The sequence below is a fragment of the Centropristis striata genome, chromosome 19 (assembly GCF_030273125.1).
Source record: "Centropristis striata isolate RG_2023a ecotype Rhode Island chromosome 19, C.striata_1.0, whole genome shotgun sequence".
Classification (NCBI taxonomy): Eukaryota; Metazoa; Chordata; class Actinopteri; order Perciformes; family Serranidae; genus Centropristis; species Centropristis striata.
Genome location: NC_081535.1, coordinates 8,053,859 through 8,071,977, shown reverse-complemented (window position 1 = coordinate 8,071,977; position 18,119 = coordinate 8,053,859). Strand labels below are relative to the sequence as shown.

Genomic DNA, 18,119 nt, shown 5'->3' with positions numbered 1-18,119 from the left:
GGCAATCAAAAATCAAATAATGAAAAACTGACTGGTTATTTTCTTATTTGTCTTTTATGATAACACAAAAAACGAAAAAAAATGCTTGTTTTTCATATATCAATTTTAGGCTCAGATCAAAAATACAAAATGGAAAAACAGGCACAAGAACTAAATTTGATTTTAATATTTAATTGGTCGGCTTTACGTGACCCGGAAGTTTGTAATGTAATATTTTACTGTACAGTCTATATCCAAATGCTTTTTATTAAAAAAAAAAAAAAAATCCACAGTGAACAGTTCTGTGAATATCATGCAATTAATCTTCTTTCCATATTTATCTGGTATTTGGGCCTGGTTGTGTAACACTTCATTCTGAAAACTGAAAACCGCACGTCGACACAACAAATACATTTTCGGCGCGACACAATTGAATTATTCCATGTGGTGTGTTCATGTTAAGTTAATACTTCATCTCCTCTTTGTGGGTAAGAGTTTCATACTGAAAAAAAAGTGAAAAAGAATGACAGTAAAGTGTTTATCCTTCATGTCAGCTCACTTGGAGCAGTTTCAATGAATTTACCATAAATATCACAATACGGGTCATTGACCACTGAGAAGCGAATGACGGCTCACTTGACCGCAGTCAAACTTCCGGGCCACGTAAACCCGACCAATTAAATATTAAAATCGAATTCAGTCCTGGTGCTCGTTTTTCCATTTGGAATTTTTTACCTGAGCCTAATATTGAAATATGAAAAAACAAGCATTTTTTTCGTTTTTTGTGTTATAATAAATTTAAAAAAAACAGTCCATTTTTCATTATTTGATTTTTGATTGCAAATTCAAAATGAAAATGAAATGAACGAATGATACACGGATTTCTTGTTTTGTATTGAGTTCTTTTGCAACCGCGGTTGGCAACCCCTGTTGGATTTTTGAAAGAATGCAATCTTATGGCACTTCCAGGTTTGCTTCCTGACAAAGCAACACGCAAGACACACACACACAAAACAACGTTGTGTACAACCTCTACACTGTAAAAAAAAAAAAAAGATAAACAATAGCTACTCAATAAAATTTAGGCAACAGATTTCACGCAATATTATTAATTAATTCTAACTACATTGCAAGTTCAGTTAATAACAACTTAACAGGAAGTGCCTGTCAATAAAAAACTGACTAATTCTATTGTGTTGGATTCATTCAAAATTCTCTTGATTTAGAATTACAAACACATAAAGATTATATTTAATGTGATCAAAATAGGTAGATCAAACATTTTATTATTATAAAGAATTACAAAATAAAACAGCAGCATGCATCCAACAAGTGAGACACAGAAAATGAATCACAGTGGTTACAAAAAATTACATTTTGTTACTTAAACAACTGCCTCAAAATCAAGGACACATTTATATTTAATACATTTTATCAAATATATTAAGTAAAATGAAATGACTACAGAATCATTTAATACAGTGTATGCATCTTGCTTCTATGTAGGAAAGGTGATGTCCTACAATCTGCCCATGAACTGAACATACACCAAATGTTTAATGTGTCAATTAAAAATCACGGACATCAATATGCAGCTTGAACAGCCTTCACAGTTGAAGTTTTGCCTGAAAGCCTGAATGAGTTTAACGCCTGTACTCTGTACTCATTTTGAACCTCATACTTTCAATGTCACACTGTCATAAAACTTTTACTAAGTCACTGAATGGTGTGCCAAGGCTAACCCAGAAGTCAAGTCAGGCTGGAGCTATTTCTTATAATGGGCACATATTTATAATTGATTGTCTTGTTTCATCTCTTGTGTCTGAATCATCTTAAATAAGTACCGATCAGGAGACTAAACACCGTCCCAGGAATGAATCAAAACATGATGTGATTAAAAATGGGGGGGACTAAATCAAATATTTGAAAGTATTATGGACTGTGGGTATAACTCCAACTGACTATTTCAAATTAAAGAGAAATGGTATTGCAGTCGGACTTTTGTTATTGCCAAAAAAGGCTTAACTGGAGCTATTTTTAATCATATAAAAATCAAAAACTTATTATGGCTTAAAACATTATCTCTCCGGTTCGGACATGCTCTCTAATGAGAGAGACTTTGAAATGCTTCACTACAGTATAAATTAAAAAAAATGTCTTGGAAACCCTTTCCATCTGCTTTAACAAAACTCTTACATTTAGCCTTCCCATCCTCAATAATTATGCAACAAGAGGTGGGATCAGGCAGGCTACCCACTCATGCTATAATGATGACCACATAGAGCCTTCAGCATATCCTCCACAACACCTGCATAATGGACTGGTAGAGGAGAAGCATGGTAAAGGAGGAGACGGCTCCCTGCATGGGTTTGTTTGTGTTGGTGTTGATGGAGCAGATCCACAACAAAACACAAAAAAAAATCTCACATTTGACCAAATCTGCCTGCAGCTGTTAAACACTGCATTGAATGCTTTTCTCCCTCTCCTTTTCTCTTTCTCCCACATGCGCGCGTCTGCGCACGCGCGCACACGACCCCCACGCAGCCGGGCGCGCACACGCAAAAAAAAGAAAAAAACCTGCTCGCTCAATGCACTGCACAGGAGCTCCTGACAGTGCCCGTGCCTGGCTGTGATCGCTGCCTGGCGTCTCTGCCGCTCCGCTGGATGTTTGCGCAGAGGACACCTGCCTCCGCCGGTGAATGCACCGATCCCCCGCGGCAAAACCCACCTCGTTTCCCTTAACTTTTTGCAACGTGTGACCGTTTTTTTGGAATTTTTTTGCACCTGTTTCCAAGACTATGTTTCTGTCGGGTGAAAAACCCCTGTAGAGCCGGGCTTCCAACTTGGCACTTGATGGATATTTGTGGCAGATCTGGAAAGTTGTCCTGCGTCTTGGAGCATGGGCGCAAACTTTAAAAGCTTTTTCTAATCAAGAGACAGTTTTTTTTCTATTTTTTGTGTTTTTTACAATGAAGGCAGGTGAGTCACCCGTCGCGTGAGAGACGCGCATAGCTCCGGGGCTCTCCAGGTACTGGGAAAGGGAACGCGACACGGAGGAAGTCGTGATCTGTGCGGCGGATTTGCGCCACGGAGGACGGAGTAAACGGACCGATGAGACAACATGGGTAAGTACGCGGAGGGTTGCCTCATTTTAAAAAGACTGTCACCAGAGAATAAAGTCTGCAAATTATCAGTATTGTGAGTTGAGTGCACTTGTGGTCCTTAGAATAACAATAGGGCTTGATTTGTCCTCATCTGGCGCATCTGTGAGTGTGTGGACGTTGAGAAAATTCTCCAAAATCTTTCGCGGTTTATTCTTGCGCAGCGAGCTGACACCTCCAGTGTTTCAGACTTTTGCTCTATTTTTCTGCAAAATATTTTTTTTGCATTTAAGATCAACGTCACCACTGAGTGAACTGAGGGTTTTTTCTTTCTTAAATTAAAAAAAAAAATAAACAGCCTACTGCAGGCACTGTCTCAGAATATCAAGAGGGAGACAATACAGATCTCACCTTTATCATGTGGAAGTGATGCCAAAAAAATGTGAATCAGTCGACGTTGGACGCAGGTGCTACTGCACAATGAGTTGAACATCCCATTATCTGTCACATGACGCTCATGCTATTGCAACTCTAATGACAAGCCCCCCCCTCCAAATCCTGATCTGACCTTAAATGTGCTGTTTTCTGTGGTCCCCCCCTCCTCCTCAGCTCCCTCCTGCTCTCCCCCTCTTCAAAGCCCTGGCATGTTTTGACTCCTTCTACCTCCTCCTGACAGCTCTGGGCACCTACAATCTCATCCCACACTACCTATCACCTCCTCCATTTTACTGACTGTGGGTGCTCCAAAGCTCAGCTGAACAAACCCACACTTCTCTCCAGTGTTTCTCCAGCGGATTTGTGTTCCGCAGCTCCATTCATTTTTGGGGGTCTCGAGGAGGACCGTGGGTGTTCAGGATTGCCAATGAATATGCGATGAAACGATGTTGACTTTCAAGCACTCTGCAGCTGTTCCAATAGAAAGTCTCACTAGGTTTCACGTCCTTTCTGTCAATGCAACTTTTGTTGCTGAATATCTCAGAAAAGGATTCATACATGCACACACACACTTGTTTGATAGGCGGTTAGGTGCAGAGAGAGAGAGCCGTTGTGAAACTGCACCACTGTGATTCCTTTTCTGTGTCTCACTTGTTGGATGCATGCTGCTGTTTTATTTTGTAATTCTTTATTTTTCACGCCCAAATGGAGTGGGAATGTGACAGAGGCTGGAGAGATGCATGCTGCCCAAACATCTGTGCAGAATTGTGGCACTTACCCAAGTAATGAGCAGCTTAGTGCAACTAATGAGCACATGCTATAACAGTTTTAATTATGTCATCACAATTACTATAAGCCAAAATAAGTGGCTGCATTTGTTGTGAGAATATCAACACTTCTGAAGCTCTCTCACAGTATCCGTTCTCTCATTATCCATCGCCTTGTTTTCCTCACATTCAGTGGGAGAGAAAAGTGTATAGCCTGCTGTATTTTTCCCTGAATTTCACAATAAAACACGACATCCACATGATTTGTTTTCCCCCGCATCATCTGCATTGAAGGGAAGAGTCAATTTTGGCAAGAGAAGCAGGGAAGTAACAACTGTTCAGTAGCAACTACAGTTGCAGGTCATTATTTTCATTGTTGTTAAATAATGTGTGAGTAAAGCAATCACAATTCCCTTTGCCTGGCCAACAATTTAAAACAGCAGATTATCCGATTAGGAGTGACAGTTATGTTTCAGAAGCTGAAACTAGAGAATGTTTGACATTTTTGCTTCAAAAAAGACTTAAAGGGACAGTTTACCCCCAAATCAAATGTGTCCTCTCATCTCTAGTGCTGTTTATTAATGTAGAGTATCTTGGTGTTGGAGATATCAGCTGTAGGGATGTCTGCCTTTTGTCAAATATAATCAACTATTTATATGATGCAAGCACCAAAAAGTAAATTTGAAAAACTCAACAGCAATGAGCATCAGAATTGTAGCCAACAAAGTTTTTGTTGAATGGCAATTCCTTGAAACAACAAATCATTCGCAATTTAATGCTTTGTAATACTGTATACTGTGTTCATAGTTCATATGTAAAGATTTGTAGCAGACAATTAGCAAAAATGGCCATTGTAGACGGTGATAAATGCAAATGCAGATCCCACTGTTCTGACTGTATAAAAAGGTACAAAAAAGTTTGTATTATTCAGATTTAATGCATATGGTGTTGTGTTCTTAGTTAATTTGATTAAAAATATCACGATATGTTGCCTAGCTATTAAATTGTCACCCCTGTATCGCGATATGTATCGTATCGCCAAAATCTTGCAATGCATGGCCCTGTTCTTAAATTAGTATCAAGTAATGTCATATTATTATTTTTAAAAGGAACAACAAGTAGGCTGGAGTGACAATCAAATTTGGTAATTTATCGTTTTTCAGTGGAATCATTTTGTGATAAAATCATATATGGATACCAAATTGCATTTGGATGAATGCAGATTTATATAAATGGCACTTTACCGTGTTGTGTGTGGATGGTCCCTTTAATTACTTTTTTTGGTAATTGTTTGTCTTTTTTTGGTAATTGTGTCTTTTTTTGGTAATTTTGTGTCTTTTTTAAATCATTTTGTGTCTTTTTTTAGTGATTCTGTGTATTTTTTGTCAATTTGGTCTTTTTAAAGTAATTTAGTGTTTTTTCAGTCATGCCGTATCTTTTTTGTCATTTTGTGTCTTTTTTTTAGTCAAATTGTGTCTTTTTTGGTCATTTTGTGTCTTTTTCTTTTAGTAATTTTGTCTTTTTTTGGTCATTTTGATACAGCCTCCAGCGGCCCCCAGGTAATTTGAGTTTGAGACCCCTGATATAGACCTTAATTTATTGAAAAACCAGGAAACACAGTATATATTATGTTAGATTGAAGACCTCGTCCCTAATGAGAAACATAGTTTTGACTGACAGCACTGGTACATTCTTATCTTATATTTGTGGCCGAAACTCTATCATTTATACTCAGCCCTACCTCCAACAACAACAACAAGTCTGTTCAAACAACTAAAAGATTCTGCATTTCCAGCTGAAATAAGGCAAAGTCAGGGCAGGGAAAAGCACAACGGGAGGCATATTCTGAACAACACTGGAGCCCAATCTCCGGTCTGACTGTACACACGGACTCGTCTGCTGTAGTAGAACTACTAAAGCAAGAGCAACGGAGCAATTATGCTCAAATAACCTTCAATTTATTCGATAATCCATCAGTTTCCTCGAGCAGACAGAGACACTAATTGGCCAATGGAGCATGTCTGGAAACCTTAGCTGAATTTCCTCTAAAAAATAATAAACCTGTGGATACATTTTTCCCATTCCACTTCTTGAAGCTTATAAAAGTGCTGCTAATTAGAAGATCCAGTGTTATTCACAGGTTTGCCACTGGCCCAAATCCTTTAGGTTTTCCTGGAGATTAAAGACAAACATAGACAATGGATGTTGATCTCCTTTTATACATTCATTATTATCGTCAAATGGCCAACTTCTAATTAGATCAACAAATACCTTTTATTGAAAGGCAAGGTCTCGCAATTCTACAGCTTAGACACAAAACTCTATACTGGTTGGTTTCAAAGTGCTTCTTCCAGAGCTACATTATGTTGCTGCATATATTTGGAGGGGAAAAAAAGAAAGAAGAAGAACTAACCTTGAACAGTGTAGATGGCTGCAACCGAAGCTCCTTTTAGCTGAAGCCATCAATAAGGATTATTCTGTCAGTGTGAGGCATGTTTCCTCATTCTGAGCCTGACTGAAAGCCCCCATCAGGCACTTTTTGCAGCAGTTTAGTAATATTCACTTCACCACAACCCACACACGCCATCAAACCGTCATAACACAGCATGTCACGTCCTGCTCTTTCTCCGCACCTCCGGGTTATTCTTTTTATTTCATTCGTCCTCGTGCAGCGCCGGGCTTCGTCTAAATCCCAACACTTCTCCTCCAAAGTTTGTCTTCCTCCTCTTTTACTGTTTTCTATTTTCCTTGAAATTCTTGAAGAAGTGTGAAAGACTTCCCCCAAACAGTGTGTCCTGCACATTGAATTCATGCAGTGAAATATGGGCAGAGACACAAAACTGAGAACAAAGTCTGGCAGTAGGCAGTGGGAGCTGAGCTTGCACAAAAACAAGACTCTGCAACAAGAAGCACATGATAATGTATTGTGTATATTTGTCTGTCCCTGAAGCACACTTCAGCCTACGTTTGGTTGTCATGGTTTTATACATTTGATTATTTTGGCCTTGTAATTTCTTTGGATTTATTTTTATGTAAGCCCTCCAGCCCAAAACACAAAGATGATTTGTCAGTTTCTTCTAAAAAAGAGGCGGATGATGGAGAGTTTTCTGATGTGCCAGCTCGGTGGTCAAGGTTTAGTTTGGCAAGTTTAGACAAATTAAACAATTGATTAAAGATCGTAGATGTTAGTGACGGACTGTTGGCAGGAGATGAGGTGTTAAGTCAACTAGTGCAGTGCCCGAAGGAAGTATGTATTCATATAGTGGGAGATTAAGTAGATTTTTCAATTATGGCCAAATGAGGTTGTGGTTGTGAAAGTGGGATGTACAATGAGGTGTAATACTCTTGCGTAGTGTTAATATACAAAGTGTATATTGGGTAATACATGCCTGTACATTGAGATATAAAGAGACACAGAAATAGTTATTTTAAGAAAAAGAAACTTAATCATTCAACATGGTTAGAAATATATACAGACACAGATATATGAGGGAATAAGTTTACATGCAGCACAAACAGATGGATGTGAATAATGTGAGTAAGGGTTATTAGGTGTGTTGTGGAATATGTAGATTGATTGATTGAACTATTGTGTTTCATATATTGTGTCTATGCAGACCACTACAATGTCTGCAACTCCATAAAACACTTACTTTTCATAAGGTACCACACCATCCAGCACATACACATTGAACATTGATATTCGCTGGAAACTATTCGAATATTAATGGAAAATCGAACCTTGTAGCGCACTTTAAAACTCCCAAAGATAGGTAGGCTAAATAGACTTACAGATGAGATGAGTCAGGGTGGAAATCCAGAGTAATTGTGTTAATGACCAGGTGTAGGCCTATCACACAAAGGGGCGGAGCTCCCCTAAAAGGCATCCGATCGGAAACAGTGAAATGCCTCAACACATCCTACTTAAATAATGATATTTTGAAAAGTGAATTAAAAAATATTCAAAATCGAGGATGCACACCTTTGTGCCATGCACAAGCCACATACGCAATCTGAGGTCAGTCTGACTAACGGTCAGAGAGATATGCCCTAGACACACACACACACACACACACACACACAGATGCTTCTTGCTTTTATAGATAGATTTTATATTAACATGACACTACTTCTCTAGTGTTTCCCCTATATGCATTCAGGCTGGTCTCATGCACAATTCAATGCACTTGAATTAGAAGGTATCCAACAAAATGTCGAAGTAACATAATGTTAAAAGCCACACAGGTCACCTTTCAGCTGGGCAGGAGGGAGGGAGGGAGGGCGGCCCAAACAAACACAACTTCCAAACAGGAGACCAGAGTTCATGTACCCTCATTGGCAGTTATGTCCAGAAGTTGCGTTTATATGCCAAACTGTTTTTTCCCCAGACTTTAATTTAAAAAGTGTTTGTGCTGGCCAAACCTAGCCATTTTTTAACATGTTTTAAACATCGATCATGACGATCATGCAAAATTTAGCCTACTTTAGGACGTGTTTGTTAAACTAGACAGTTCACATGTTTTTTGAGGTGGCAAGTAAGCAGTGTTGCCAGGTGGGAAATGTAGGATTATCGTACCAGAGACATAAAATTATTGTATTTTGAGGGAAATTATTGTACACCTGTCATAACCAAAATAACAAGTCTGTTGATGCGCTTTAGTCACTCTAGTGTTTAATAGTGTTTAACAGGCACTCACGGCTTTGTGGTTTCAGTGCGGAATGGATTCACGGCACCACATCATCAGTTGCGTTAATTTGCCATAAACAAACGACAGGTGGGAACTAATGAATCAATCATGACGCCTAGAGGCCACCTACTTGTCTGATTGATTTTTGTGTTGGTGCTAGATTTCTTTCTTTTTCGTTGTGTTTTTTGGATTTAATGTGGATTTTTATGACTGTAATTTCCACCACCAACTCTGTCTTGCAACATCAACAGAATGCTTTGTTGTTGGACCCTGCAACAGGTCTCAGCCACCCAAAGTGGCTTTCCCACTCTTTGCGATGCTGCAGCTTACTTTTTCCGCTGAGTCTGCCCCGCCATCCTAATGCATGGATGTCACTCATAGCTCACTTTTAGAAAAGCACGATTGGCTGGAAACTTGTCACATGGAAACAGATGCCTTCAGGGTTCACACAAAAAACTCCGGCAGACAGTTGTGGCAGGCTGATTACAACCAGACATTCACGTAATGGTCAAATGATCGTATATTTGGCCTTTTTTGGGATTATTGATCATATATCGTACAGAGGGCAAAATTATTTCTACAAATATGATAACTATCGTACACCTGAGTAAGTCGTAAAGAACACTAAAACCTCCTTCTTCATCTTCTTCCTTAAACCAGTTTAGAGGTCCATTGCTGCCAATTGGACTGAAGTGACCGAGGACACCTAGTAGTAAAATATGGTATACCGGTCGCTTTTGTTGTTTTGGTCAACATCCAACCAGTTTCAAATGTTTTCTACTGGCCCAACCCTAATTGAAGAAGCCTGGTAACATAAGCAAACAACCCCACAACTGTCATCATATTTCCACCTAAATATTGCTGAATCCTAATTGGTGCATTGCAGTACGTAACTTTACCTTTCTCCAGCAGAGCTTCACCCACTTCAAACCAGTGAGAAAGCTTCGACTAAAACTACAAAGACAGAAGAGTCTGATGTGAAATAACCTTAACTGTTCTGACTTTGGCACAAAAAATATGAGTTCATGTATAGCAGCCCATAGCTCATAGTAAGCAGCTGATTTAGTAATGAGGTCTTCAGGGCCTTTAAATAAATGACCATTGCTTTCATTTTTCTGATGAGGACAGCGTCTTTGTGTAACGTATGAAGGCCCTGCAGGGACATGCAGACAAATACAGATAGGGAAGGCGAAAAAAAGATCTATTTTTGCGTTCTCTCACAAAAGTTTAAACACATAGGTTAATGTTCTTTCAGGTCACTTGGATATCTGGGAAACAGAGACAAATAAGTGCCAACAGCAGTACATTTCTGGTATGCACCCATGATAGTGTGAACAAGGTTCAGATAAGGAGAATGTTTCAAATATAATCCCTGTGGTTTTTGTGCCAAAGGTATGTTTTTTATTTGAATGTTTTTCAGACGGTGCTTTCAGTCTGAAGTATTACAATCAGAGTTGGAACAAATAGTTCAGTCAAACAATGAAATAAATATATTTATCCAGTTGGAGGCATGCATTGTGATTAATTTATCCAAAGTAACTGGTTATATCAATATTTGCTGTGAAAAGCATTAAAAACATTCAAACCGCCCATTAACCCCCTGTTCTTCATACACTAAAATTGTGATGTATTTAATGCAAAACATTTTCCTTACACTCATTATATCCACATTACTGGTTGTGTGTTAATATTTTGTGAAAGCACCAAAAGTCCGACCTATATAATACACAGACCAGCCACTTCATTAGGTACACCAGTACATATATGTAATATAATGTAACATTTCTGCCATTAATTCTACAATTACAACGATTGTAGTTCTTCAGATTTTGTTGACTGTCAAAAGCTAATAAATCTACTGTATGTTTATATTTGGAGTCATTTCTGTCCTCTAGTGTAAAGACAAAGATGTTGTAGAACAAGGTGGAAGGGACAGAATATGTCAAGACAATGCCTAAAGAACAGCGTAAACTCATGTTGTGTTGAGTTCATATTAACCCATTTAAGCCGGGAAAGCATTATCGCATTTCTACCATTAAAACCGGGGGCGATGTTGCGTTATTCTACCATTAAAGCCGGTAAAGCAGATACGTCGTTTTGTAGTATTTGTAGTTTTTTCCACCTATTTTCGGTCTCTTGGCCAATAAAGTGCATCAGAATCAGAGTGTCGCAATGCAACATGGGACTTTTCCAGAACTGAAATCATGGCGGAAGACGACTATAGTGGAGGGAGCTCAGATATAACAGCTATAAGCTATCAAATACTTTTTGAATTTCATTTCTATCTGCTACAGAGGCTGAAAAATCTATAATTTAGTAGGCGTTGACACTTCTGTTGAAGTTCCAGAAAAACTTCAGGTTTACGGGGTTTTTTTTAACATCGCCCAGAGGTTTTACAGGCATTTTTTCCAGGCGTTTTAGGCCTAAATGGGTTAAATGACAGAAAATTTAATGACATTTACAGAAAGTTGATTTCCAAACATAAGCTATATACAGTGTATATACAGTGCATAAAGTGCAGATTTCTGATTAAAAATAAATATTGCTTTTCACACTGAATGTGACCACTTCTGACCTTTCACTGATTACCATCTTACCACACACACCATCCATGATGGCTGGCCTCACAGCGTCCATCTCAAACGTCTGGGTCTGTGCTGATCTTTTGACACCAGTACTCATATCGATCAACGCAGCTCTCTGCCTCTCCCCACACATTTCTAAACCAATAATGTGTGTGCGTATGGGTCCATGGGAAAGCCAATGTCAGTACAGTTGCTGATATGTGTGATATTATGGTCCTGTGAAGAGTTCCAACTGTCACTTTCTGACAGGCTGAGTCCGGATGTTAAGCACTGTGGGTGTAAAGGTGGAATACTTTTACTGACATGGCTGATTTATTGAGTGCTGCTGTTACAGGAGCAAACTATCTGCCTCGTGCTGGTGCATGAGGCACACTGTGAAAAAAACATATACCGTATTTCCTCAAATAGTAGCCAGGGCTTGTATTAATAAAAAAATCAGTTTGGGACCCGGCTAATAATAGGGGCAGGCTATTATTTGAAGGAGGCTTTTATTAAAAAAAGAAAATCAGAGCAGCTCTGACCGGCATTTTTAGAGTGTTTTACACAGCGCATTGTAGCCAGTTACCCGGATGTCGGCCATATTGGAAGTACTCGGATATAAACAAACAATGAACAGCACGCTGAATGTTCATTTTAAGCAGGATTTATAATGTCTAAACTACTAAAAAGCCCAGAAGAACGTGCGTTAATGGCTCGACTCTACAGAGAATGACTAGGACAGCGGGAGAAACAACCATATTTACCTACAGTACTAACTTGTGTGGCGAAACTTCAAAATACAGGTGTTGTGTCGAAATCTGTTACCCCGTCAAATGTTTCCTGAATGGTGTTCTCCGTAGCATCACCTCCGCGGTTAGGATTTCAGTTTAAGGTTAGGGCTTGTACACTGCAAAAAAAGAAAAGTTTGGTGAACTCAAAATTTCAAGGCAACAAACAAAAATTTTAAGTTGGACAGTTAAACTAAATATCTTAAGTTTTTTTTTTTTGAGTTTGCTCAACTCTTAATTCAGATTTTTGTCAACTCAACTCAGTTCATCAGTTAGCCGTTAGCTTTCGCTTATGAGCGAAAACTTGTTTGTGTTTGAATGTTGAAAATGTGTAGGTTGCCTTCTCCAACAAACGATGTACAGCACTGCACAACACAGCTCAGAATAAAATTCCTGTATTATTTTAATTAATTTAATTAAGGCTTGCTTACCTGTGTGGACTCCAGCTCAGGCAGCACAGCCACAATGAGACTTCAAGTGCAGTGCCAACTCGGAAAGTTGGCTTTCCCGCATTTCACAACAAAGAAATAAGAGTTAGCAGAACTATTGTCCCTTGTTGTGAACCCCAACATAAAGATATAAGTAACAACAACTCACTAACTTGTTTTTGAGCAGACAACTGTCTTCCTTTGTTGTGCTAACTTACATTATTGCTCTAAATGTCAATAATTTATATTTCCAAGTTTTACCAACTCAAATCACTGTTTTAGGCCAAAAAATACAAGTTGGCTTTTTTGCAGTCTAGAGAGAACAGTTTGGGGTTAAGGTAAACTTGGGGTCATGTTAACAACTTAAAGGAGGACTGGTTGGGGTCAGGGGTCAGGTTGGTGCAGGTTAAGGTAAGGGGGACACATATCGACGGGGGACAGACTTTGACATAACACCGGTAAGAGGCCGGCTTTTATTTACTAAAAATTGTTTTTACACCCGGTTACTAAATGAGGCCGATCATTAATAGGGGCCCGGCTTTAAATTGAGGAAATACGGTATATATTCTTTTAAAGAAAAAATACATGAGAAACATATAGGCTCAAACTAGATAACTTAAAGTTAGACCTCACCCCAATTAGGCTTCCTAAATGCATATCAAATGCTTTCCATTGTGCTTTAATCATTTTTTTGGAAAGGAATCATTAATTTTTCATTTAAGTTAATCATTTAAGTTTTATATCTTTACAGCCAAGGAATTAAGCTACTGTCAGTGTCTATGAAAGATAAGCAGCACACTAGCTGGATAAAGAAGCAGATGTCAAGGCAAAATGAAATCTGTACACTTTCAAAAAAATTTTTAATTATCTCTTACTGCAGTTTTGGTATCTTTGATGGATCTTCATCAGGCACGAACCTCCTGTCAGATCAAAACACTGCAGCAACTGATAATTAAAGCTTTAATGAGAGGATAAAGGAGTGTGCAGACTCCACTTATGCCCTGACCTCTCCTAAACACCATCAATTTCCTTCTTTTGTTTCCAAGCCTACTCTGAAAGTGGCATGTATATGTGTTTTTATTAAATTTGACAGCACAAACATGCTCTAACAGATGTATGATGACTGGATATTCATGTTGCTCACAATCAGTGAAATCTCAACAGGGCTATGGCTGAGAGAAGCTGCAGGCACCAGACCAGAATGATTTGGCTGAAATTCCTCAAAAGAGTCATTTTTCCAAGTGGACTTCCATCCAACTCTTCTCATTAAGGCTGCCTCTCTCCACAGCAGGCAGCTTTCACCAAATCTGCTGGTGTAAAAATGTTGACATTCAAAATAACCAATTAGCCTTTTTAAAGGTCTCCCTCCTCGCTAATTATATTTTACAACCTTGACAAGAATAGCGTAGTACAATGAGTGGCTTCCACCATTAGGCAAAAAGGTGAAGGGAAGTGAGAGTGCTGTTATATGTGCTGTTTGAGATTGACTTGTGTTGGGCGGCTTCACATAAAAGCTGGAGAGACATCAGCTGGAGTCGCGGTCTAAATGTCAAAACAATTAGTTGATTCATCATTGCAATCGAACCAAACAAGTCATGTTAACATTTCTTTTTAAGCTCTGTGAAGTGACTCTTCTGACATTTTAGAGAGTGAACAGTCGGTCGGTTAGTTTAAAAGGGACATGTATTGAAAAACTTACTTTTTCAGTTCTTAACAAACTCAGAAATAGTTCAGAAACACGCCATTCAACAAGTCATCCCCTATCCCCAGGTCACATACAGACTTTTTCGGGTTTACTTTTGTATCAAGCAGCCATAAAGTTGTAGCATATTGAGTTAATTTGCCTTTCTTGACATTGCTGAAACACACTCCAAAAAATAACTTTTTCCCAGAATGTAATAAAATGATGGAAATAATTTCCACCTAAATAAATTGCTTTAATTTAGCGAAAACAATTTTGTTGAGCGACAAAACGTAAATATGTTGGGTCAACATGATGTATTCGCGTTACTGTTAATTAATTAGCAGGGGTCAGTCCAACTAGATTTGTAAGGGTAATTGTAACATACTAACGTAATTTTATTGGGCCATTTAAACTTGTATGATATTATTAAGAGTTACTTAATTTAATAATAATAACCCCAAAAAACTACTAATTGGGAATGTGCACATTACTGCCACCTACTGCTCTGGAGTTGTAAGCAGAATTGATTTGCAATCTTAACCCATTAGAATTAGGTTGTTTTAACATACATTATTCTAGTAAAATTTAAATTGTTGCATTTTATGCTAAAACTACATGTTTTAAAACTGTTCAACCACAAAACATAATTTTATATAGTAGAAACTACATGTTAGACTAAGGATAAGGTAACAGACACCCAGTTTGCTTTAATGGAGTGCAGTATATTGTGCAGCAGTAGTAAAAATTAATTTAGCAGGTTGGAACCAGCTCTATTTGAGATGACAGCGCTTTCTCTGACATTTCAAACCACAAACTCCATTTTCTTCCCTGTCTACACGTCAACAGCTAATACCAGAGTTTCTAAAAAAAATCTTCACTTTACAAAAGCTGATTTTTCAGAGAACAAAAATGCATGTTTATGTTTGGACAAAAGCTTAGAAAAAGCTATCGTTTCAAAAGCCGTTAACATGTAGACAGGGCCTAGACATACCTGTAATTCATTTATGAGCATAACTCATTTTTAATTTTTGCCGTTTTAAAGATAATGAAATATCGTTTGTTTGAAACAGAATTTTATAGAAACCCAGTTGCTTGCATTGCTAGAAACATCTTAAATAAGGAGTAGGCTTCACCAGGAGGTTTTAAACAACATGGTCCCATCAATCTGTGCACAAATAACACAACTTTACACTTTCAAATTATGTGCAATGCATACGCCAAAATCCAGTCATGCATACGATACACGAGTGTTTCCAAAAATAGTGAGCCTACCGGTTGCAGAACATCGTAAGGTTCGCTATTGTAAAAAAAAAAAAGGCTGCGTTTTCATTTAATTTAGGTTACATAACCATTTCTCTAGGATTTGGGCAAAAAAGTTCCTGATCAGGTGTTATAAAGACAGTTTAAAAAGTAAATAAATGTACGTAAATGCTAGAAGTGAAGTAGTTGGATAACGTGAATACCGGAAGTGACAAAGTTATCTAAAACTGTGAGGTATGGAATATTGATGTTTGAATCCCATCGTTCACTTTTGTTTTCACATGATACATAAACGCTGAAAGTCCGGGTTTGTTCAACCCAAACACCACCTCCCACCCGGAGTGCAACTTTTGTACTTTATACTCTGCCTCGACGTCAATCACAATCACAGTGGCTGCAAGAGGGGCTACTAACTGAACAAAACCAAGGATTGGCATATCATATGCATGCAAAATTGGATTTTGGCATATGGGTCAATGACGTGATTTAATCCATTGTCAGTTGGTGTAACCAGTATTATTATTTTTTTTTCATAAAAATCTGATATCTATATATACAGGAAAACAAAAGTGAACTAAAATGAGTGGAAAAAATACAATACATGTTTACATTGCAACATTATGGTATGTATAAACCTAATTTGTCAAAACTTTAGAAAAAATTTGTTGTTTTAAAAATATGTTCTGCTCAATATTGACGAAATGTGGAAATGTAGAGATACTCAGAAATATGTTTTTTAAAATGAAGTAATTAAATGTATAAGTCCACCTAAATACACTGTAGGTGGAAAAAGTTTTTATATATATATATATATATATTTATAATTAATTTGTGGTTACACCTTTTGACATCTTGCCAACCCTTATTTGTCACTGACCCATATGCATTGCATGTAATTTCAAAGTTATTTGTATACAGATTGAAGAGTTTGGGCTGTAGGAAGAAATTTCAGTACTCTAAAATATTTCAAGATGAATGAAAAGTGTTGCATCCTTATGAATTCTATTCGTGGAAAAAATGTAAGCACTCTCTGTCACACCTTTGAGACATAGGTGTCTGGTTATACTATGTGGTTACTAAAAGGTACTCCACAACTGTCAAATAGACACTTGAAGTAATAGCCATGGCAGCCAGCTGTACATGCAGCCAGCTGCACTTCCAGTGAGAACCTGATGTAAATAACACTTTCCACTTTCTCTCGCGGATAAATAAGAAGTCTATGTACCGTATGTAGCTAATCCCATTGATCTGTTATGTTAATGCTCAGACTCAGCAAATCAATACACCTAATTATGGCATTATGTCTTTAAGTGGTAATAATTTAGGACTTTCTTTTTTTTTTCCTATAAAAAAAGGCTGTCGGGCAAAGCCAGAGCAATCTGTCTGTCTTTATTCCCCTTTTCACTGTTACACTTGCGAAGGTCACAGACTCAGTCGCCCTCAGTAACTACATCCCTCACAAATCCAGACAGAATAACTGAGCTAACAAAATTGACTGCTCATTTCATTTAAATTTTTAATGGTTGCTGCCCCATTTAAGCTGTATTTTGCCATTACAGCTGTGATATTAACCAGCTGCGCTCTATTTTTCCATACATCTTGTTCCCGTTGTAAAGTACAGCATGTATTTCTGCTCCTCCTATCTCTGCATGTATGTGCAGCTCCAGAAGTAGTAAAATAAGCTTTTATCATAAATCAGCCATTTTATGCTTTTTGCTTCATGCTTTTGCTGGGAGTCGGAATTACAGCTGACTCCAATTTTCAAATTAATGGGCGTAAAATAATGGGTTTTAAGTGTGTAAAAGGTACTTCATTTCAATATTGTAATGCCGGTGTGTCCAATTAATCACAGTTGCATGATGGTCTCCGTGACTGGTAATATGTCACATTCTTCTGTGCCCTGAAAGTATTTTTAATTTTATGTGCCTTAAATCTGAGCGAACACACTCAATAATGTAATATATCACACATGCTGTAGTGCCCTGGAATTTTGCTTGCCTAAGCTCCATCACACATCACACACTTTAAAACCCTTGGCTCTCGTGTCAGAGAGGAAGACAGTCGGGGAGGGAAGGGGAGGCAGGAGGTGGGGTTGGAGGAATTAACAAGCCTATATCTGAAGGTTTAAATTATGGGAAAATACAGATTATATATAATACAGCCTCCGAGTTGTGTTGGGATGAGTCTTTTCCTAAGAAGGCACCATCTGTAGAGGCTGCAAACACAACGGGGGTGGGCTGGTTCAGTGGGTAGACACAATTATAGTATTGTACATCATATTAGAAGTCAAAGTAACAAAAGAAAAAATTGCATGTACAACAAATCTATATCTAAAATGTTGATTATACATTTCTGTAACCTTGAACACCGCCACAAAGAAACCCTCCCTTTTAATGTGTATAACCTGTACTACAGTAGACCATTT

The 18,119-nt window shown here is 38.0% G+C and overlaps 1 protein-coding gene across 2 annotated transcripts in view; it reads left to right on the top strand.

Moving 5' to 3' along the window:
• The first annotated feature begins 2,551 nt into the window (after positions 1 to 2,551).
• The window catches only part of lrrtm4l1 (leucine rich repeat transmembrane neuronal 4 like 1), a 77,188-nt gene continuing 61,620 nt past the window's right edge, over positions 2,552 to 18,119 (top strand). The window contains exon 1 of one of the 2 annotated variants that reach the window (XR_009396221.1): positions 2,552 to 3,104. Coding sequence is in view for 1 of the 2 variants with exons in the window: in XM_059358091.1 (XP_059214074.1) it covers positions 3,101 to 3,104 (4 nt within the window). In the remaining variant the exon portion in view is untranslated. The remainder of the gene's footprint in view (positions 3,105 to 18,119) is intronic. The other variant, XM_059358091.1, reaches the window with a different exon arrangement.